Below are 6853 nucleotides of genomic sequence, written 5' to 3'. Positions count from 1 at the left end.
GGCAGTACTAGAAAACTCGTAATTTCTGATGATGAGCACATCCAAGTTTCCCGATCGCCTCGATCAGCGGGGAGATCGCGAGGGAGAATTCGAGTGGGGAATGGATGGGGGGATATGAGTGGGGAAAAACTAAACGAATACAACGACGCTAGAACAAATGCGCTTTGTCCGGCCTGTTGCAGTCCGAATTAAAGTTGCGGCGGACAGCATTCTAGAGCCGGGGCAGCTCGCGGACTCAGTATTTCCTTTCCTATCGTCATTTTGCTTCTCTAGTCACCGAAAAGTCCTGAATTGATTGAAATTCCTCGTGAAAAACTTTCTGGGGCGGATTGAACGATGCTCCGCGCTCTGGCTCTCGCAAGCTCCTCAGGGTCGTCTCGGGGCCGAGTATGTGGAGGAATGCTTGTGGGCAAAAGGGAAGTTTCGAGTTCAGGTCATCAGATAGGAGGGCTCCGCAGAGACGCTACCTGCATACTTGCATCTGGCCGGCGCAGCAGCTTTGGAGGAGCTATAATAGCTTCACTCCGGAATGGATCGTGGTCAGCCCCATGCAGCTCTGGAATGTGGATAATTGGAACCCTAATGACTCCAATGATCAGGCTCAATCGTTGTTTACAACGAATCGTTTTAGTTTATTCATCATAATAGTTGTTGGTATAATCTGAATTATCGTCATTCTGTTTTTTGTCCTCAGTAGTGACATAGATTCCACACAGAGCAGTGTATCGAATATCGGTTGACTCAAGTTTTTGGATTTGACTCAGTGGTAGTATGTCTAGAGAAATCGCATGCTTTTTACTTATGTCCTCTTATCTTTATTCGTTATACTACGGGTGTTTCATCCCTTTTTTTATTCGGAGAAAGGAGCGTTGTCTGATCTTCGAGAGCACGATGCCAATAGATCAGGGACCAGAAGCTCCCAGACAGCTAGTTTCCGCTCAATCCAGTTCCACCGCAACCATCAAGCGGTTGTACAGTTCCCCTCCTTCTCACTTTTCTCTATCACGGAAGTTCTGGTGCTAGGATTCTGGTCTCGATCGAAGAGCAGACAACAGGCCGACTTTTTTGCAGCGGTGTATTTAGGTTCCGGGACTACGTGGTAAGTTGGGAACGAATAGGTATCCAATGGAAAGGACGGCGAATCGAACTCCATGCTCAAGCTTTCCCTCTCCATGTCGTGAGTCATATTCGGCGTGTCATATGGCGCGGACGAGAATTAAAATGATATGTAATGGCAATTGTATACTTGTGAAAGCTACGGGCTTATCGTCAGTCCTAATAGCGTTGTCACAAGCATACCGCACGGGACGAGTAGATTCCGAAAGGCTTCTTCGGGGTTCGCTCGGAACGCATGACCCCTCGCGGCTTCGAGGTCGACTACTTTTTCTTTCCTGTGTCTCGGTGTGTGTGTTTGTGTCTGGATGATTTCAGAATAATTGAGGAGCAGCGAATCCAAAGTCGGTAGCGAACTGAGATCATCCACTCGGCCCGTTGAAGTCCATTACTTAGTCATTTATACGGCTTGGATAAGGTCTGTTGTGCCTTGTCTTCTTCACTCTGGTGAAACCGTTTCATTCTTTCCTATCTAGACTCAACGCCTGGCAACCGAACGACCTTGTCAGCAGTCGTCGACGGAACGCTCCATTCCGAGACGTGAGTGGTGTGAGGACGAGTAGACGAACTTCATTGCACGACTTCATTTAACCGGCCCCAACTTCGTCTCCCGACTTTATTCCTCCTCCTTCGATTTAGAATTGTTCCCTGGAAATTTCATCCATCAACGCGGTACTTTCTGCCAATTGACGAGAAATCGACGATGGTAGAAGGGAGTTATTTCGAGCGAGAGGAATCTCAGTTGTTCTTCGCTCTCCGAATGTCCGGCAGAATGGAGGAATCCTCTCGGTCCGATCTCACGATCGGATCGGCCACGCGATTAAGGTGTTATAAAAATAGAAACCAAGGATACCTCACAGACTTCATATAGTGGAATAATTTATACACAACGATGTGAGGGGCCGGGGCTCGCGACTCGGGATACGGATTCCCATGAGACGACGAATGCTCAATCCGAGGGCGAGCTGCGGTCCAGCAGCTTTCGGTTTTGGAACTTTTCTGAGTTCGAGCTGAAGCCGGTTTCGAAATCATAATCAAAGTCGTTCCCTGTGACCTAGCGGGTCTGAGAAACAGCTATTCGGGGCGGGGCGTGGAGTAAGCGGGGCGGAAGGAGAGAGGGAGCTCTCGAGCTCCGCTGCCAGAGGAACCCCCGGTTCCAGCCTCGGTCGGGAACAGAACCAGACCCAGAAGTCACTTTACAACCGAAATGATATGGAAATGAACCCAGTCACAATCCGTAGTCGCTCTGAATGAATACGGACGTGTAAGATAGCTCGCGTACTTAGTGCTCACTTGAGTGAAACAACAAGGTGTCCGAACTGCGAACACTTGTTTGATTCTGCGGCGTTGTCTAAGCCTCAGCGGCTTGTTCCTCTCCCTTGGTGTAGCAACTCAGGTATCGTGGTCCGACTGCTCGGCCTTTGCAGCGTTCCACGTGGGACGGGGCAAATCCTACCTATTTATAAGTATCATACAATACGCTCCAAAAGGCGTAAGCGTCGATCTATAATAGACACCTAGAGTTCTACGGAGTTTCCGAATCAAAACATTTTTCCGAGCGTCCACGTTGTCCACGCTGTGAAGATGAACATCGTTTGGAGGCTTCGTCGCTGTGACTTAATTTCCCTTGTCTTTGCTTCCCTCGATCCGAGCGGAATCGCGTATTCTCTCGTTTCTTGCAGAAGCTACCCCCACGAACATGATGAATCGAGCCCGAATGGTAGTTTTCCCCTAGACAGTGTCTATATCGCTCGATGGAACGACTTGAGAAGAATGTCGAGTTCTCGCTTCGCTTCCGCTCCAACGGATTTCCCCGCTTTGTCGCGCGGCTCGATGGGGCGGGATAGCAGATGTGAAGCAGATCTCGATCGTTTCAACTCCCACTTCAATGCTGATAGCCCGTGTGTAAGTAATCAATTTTACAAAGTTCGCTAGATGGAATCATTAGCTTGTTTCTTCGAATCACTACCGTACCAACCCCTATCCAATTAAAGAATTTTGATTCTCGATTTTAGTTGGCATGCTTCCCCTCGTCATCGCTATCGTCGCTCTCGGCGCAGGATGAATCGCCGCTGGAGTCGTCGGCGTTGTCGACGCATCCATTGCATTGTTCCCAATCCTCTGAACTCAGAGGGTTAACAGTTATGGTCAGAGCGGAGTCGTCCCATTGAAGTTGCCCAGCGGCAGCTGTTGCCTTCTCTCTTCGTCGACGCATGACACCGAGCAAGACGAGCACGGTTCCAACAAGTCCAGCGACAACAACGGTAGCGATACCTGGAATTTCCAATATTTTTGAGTTTCCAGCGCAAATTCACCTGTTCGGCGGAACGAGAGGGAATGTTGCAGTATCTCCGCTTCTCTAGTCACGTACCGATCGATGAGCTGTTGGAGTGCTTCTCCTTGATGTTCATCCTCTGATGCTGGGCATGGTGTTTCGGCGCGGGATGAGACTGGGCGTTTTGGGTTAGCTTCGCGGCGACCGGGTTGTTCGACGAGATTACGGACGAAGGATGGATTACAGTGAGCGTTTGAATGTACTCATTCGACGCGAATCTGTGGAGAATCAACCTTCGCATCAATTTTCTTCTCCTAAGTTTTCGGATTATAATCCCGCGAACTCTCTCTTCGAGTCAGAATCGAGAAATCGTTCTTCGACCCCTTGGCATTTTCAAAAGGTCAAATCGCAAAAGTTCTCAAGGCTCTCGTAAAGTCTGGCGAGCAGAATTTAGTGAAGTGTTTTCAAATCGAGAATCGTCCAATATAGTTACGACGCTGACGTACCTGGTGCCCATCTCATAACATTGAAGTTTGAAAGCCCGGTTGAGATAGTAAGCGGGTTTCTTGTTGTAATAGGAGATTCCAGAAATAACCTTCTGGAAATTCTCGGACGAAGCGGGGCCTCGCAGTTTGATCTGCTGTTGGTTCTGCTGAGAAGTGGTGTCGTCCTTGGTCAGGCCCATCTTGTCGAGTACGTACTCGGGCACTTGAAGGGTTTCGTGGTCAGGGTTCAAGGCTGGGAAAACCTGAATCGTGCACGAGTCGATGTTCTCTCCGGGCTGCACCTTGATATTGATGGTTTCGAAAATGTCGACGCCCTCCTTGATGGGTCCGTATTCCTTGGCGATGTTGTGTTCCTCGCTGCTGATCTGGATCTTGGGCTCCTCGGGAGCATCATTGTTCTTGACAGCGATAATGGTCTCAACCATCGGCAGCTTCTTGCTCTGACCATTAGTGCACTTGACATGAGTGTAAAGGTGAACCATGCGATTACCGGGTGTTGGGTTATGACGGTTGTTTTTATAGTTGATACGAGCAATTTGGCGCTCAATCGACTCCACCGAATCTCCCGAAAGTGTCTCGACGTCAGATAAGGGCTCCTCGTTGTCACCGTTCGCGCGAACCAAGCTCTCCTTGCATTGGTACATGCACTTGAGTACCTGCTCCTGCTCAGTGGCGTTGTTCAGGACAACGAGATCCGAGAGATATCTGCGAGGACAAGAGGGAAACGTTCCATCGAGTGATAACGGCCAGACCGTCTCGAGAGGGGACAATTCGCGAGCACGTATTCCGTGTAAACGTATTTGAATGAATAAGTAGGGGTGATTGCTAGTCGAACCATGACTCAAATGCGGGAAACATTAGCTTACCCTTTGAAATGCATCGCCATGTGGGATTGCTTTGCTTGCCAGCAGGCACCAACGACAGTGGTCGTCTCGTTGCCTACGTGAATGTTCTTGTGGATGGGCCAGTCATCGACAATGTCGGCGGTGGGAGCTGCTTTGCCATCGATGTACAGCGTAGCTTGGTCCCCATCGAGATTGATGGTGTAGTGATGCCATTCGAAATCGCACACCTCAGAGACTCGCCATCTGGAAGGAAGAGGTCTGCCGTCAGAAAAAGAATCTGGTTGAGATTCGATCTCCTTTGTCTTCCGTGGCCGATCTCGATGTAGTGCCGGTGGCTATTCTGTTATTTTCTCTTCATTCCCTCCCTGATTCCCCCGTTTTCCGTTCGCTCCACCATGCTTTCGGTCACTCAATGCTCCCTCAACGCGACCGTTCAGGTCACTTTCTCGCTCGTATGGACGCACGATCGTCCGTTCGGCTTCGCCTCAGAAGTCAGCAAGATTCTGCGCGCTGGTAGGCGGTTGACCGGACCGTGGCGGAGTATAGGTTGGAAAGTGAGTGTTCGTGTGATAATCTAGCAGCGCTTAACTCTCTCTCAGAGCGGGGGCTTCGCCCCGATTTCCTCCATCTCGTTCCCAAGTCCCGGGAGAAACGCTGTTCCCTTCAATTCGTCCAGCCGCAATGGCCGCGGGCGAGTGGACCACTTCAGGTGGAAACGAGAGCAGGCTGTTGCCAACGCTCTTTCACTGAGACCGCAAGGTGCGCGACCACTCACAATAGGCGATAGAAGGAGGACGACTCATTCGTTTCCAGAAGCAGGAAAAAATACTAAATGGGGAGCACCCCTCGATTCGATGATGCACGGCGGCTTTCTCATTGGCTAGAGCATTTTTGCTCGTGGTCCCGCCTCGAATCCTCATCTGCCACTCAATATTCATCCGCGACAAGATCAGTATTCATGGGAAGGAGTGGCTCCCCTTTGTAGAAGCCAAGAATGGCGGGACATCGGTAGAAGCGTGACGGGCCGCATCATTCTGAGTGAAGACCCAACGGTGGATATAGCCGTGAATCATAATAACCTGAACTCGGCTGGGAAGAGCTTGTGATAGTAGGAGTTGTGTTGGCGGACGAGCAGGACCAGATGGCAGTTGTGCAGAAAGACTGAGAAGTGATGACGATTCATCTTGTGGGAATCCGAAGTGCACACGATGTGCTCCTTGGCCTTCTTGTCCATGTTCTGCAAGAAAGACGGAGCTCGTGTAATGTCGACATCAGTGTCGAGGAAGATACGAAATTTCGCCGCTAGCGAGTCTCAAGGAGAAACGAGGCAAGACACGATCAAATCATCTCCGTCGTGAACTCGAGCCAGAGAACGAGTGGAGGTTTTCCTCGGGGGGTCGAATCGGATTCTGTCCGAACACCCGTCCTGGACGAGGGTCATACCTGTTCATGCTTCATCCAGAATTGGACGGCCATGGTCTTGGTCTGATGGAAAGTGTCCCGAGGAAGGAGGAGAGCGTTGGTTTTCCCATCGAAGAAATAGATAGGTGAGTTCTCATTGCCTTTGTCCTGGGTGGGGGCCTTGGAAGAGGCACCGCTCTTCGACACTTGGCTAGCGTCCATTCCGAGGAGGGTCGTCAGACTTCCAACTGAAATGGAATCGTAGAAGGATAAGCATTCAAGTTAGAGATGACCCCGATTCTGGGAGGCAAAAGGCAATGCTGATCGCGATGTTGAGAGTTAGGGTCCCGTGGCCCATCGATATATTGCTTGTCTCAGAAATCAGAGAATGGATTGGTAGACGAGTCGTCGCTAGATTCCGGAACAGCTGAGAGCCATGTCCGCCAGGGGGGGCGGGCTCAGGGACAAATTATCGAGTCGGAGCACTTCTTCGAGCAATCCGCAGAGAAGCGCTACCGATGCTGATGCATAGAAAATCGTTTACAGTTTACAGCGAGCAATCTCTTATCGGGAGTCGGGAGGAGCTAATACGTGGTCGTTCGTCGCCCTGAGAATGGCGCTCGATTTTCGAGCCTCTTCTCGTTGTTGAAATGTCGTCGATCGGCAATCGTCCCACTTCCCCGCTAGTCCAACCGCTGCCAGAACGAGCGTCG

The 6853-nt window shown here is 50.4% G+C and overlaps 1 protein-coding gene across 1 annotated transcript in view; it reads right to left on the bottom strand.

Moving 5' to 3' along the window:
* Positions 1–3010: 3010 nt before the first annotated feature.
* Cals (calsyntenin 1) overlaps positions 3011–6853 on the bottom strand; it is a 70321-nt gene continuing 66478 nt past the window's right edge. The window contains exons 7-12 of the mRNA XM_029113173.1: positions 6183–6388; positions 5819–5976; positions 4761–4982; positions 3895–4599; positions 3485–3666; positions 3011–3387 (exon numbers count right to left, since the gene is read on the bottom strand). Of these exons, the coding sequence (XP_028969006.1) occupies positions 3125–3387; positions 3485–3666; positions 3895–4599; positions 4761–4982; positions 5819–5976; positions 6183–6388 (1736 nt within the window). The 3' untranslated portion in view covers positions 3011–3124. The remainder of the gene's footprint in view (positions 3388–3484; positions 3667–3894; positions 4600–4760; positions 4983–5818; positions 5977–6182; positions 6389–6853) is intronic.

The sequence above is a fragment of the Galendromus occidentalis genome, unplaced genomic scaffold, assembly GCF_000255335.2.
Source record: "Galendromus occidentalis unplaced genomic scaffold, Mocc_1.1 scf7180000076381, whole genome shotgun sequence".
NCBI lineage: Eukaryota > Metazoa > Arthropoda > Arachnida > Mesostigmata > Phytoseiidae > Galendromus > Galendromus occidentalis.
Note: the sequence above shows the minus strand (reverse complement) of the source record. Positions and strands in the feature narration are given on the sequence as shown.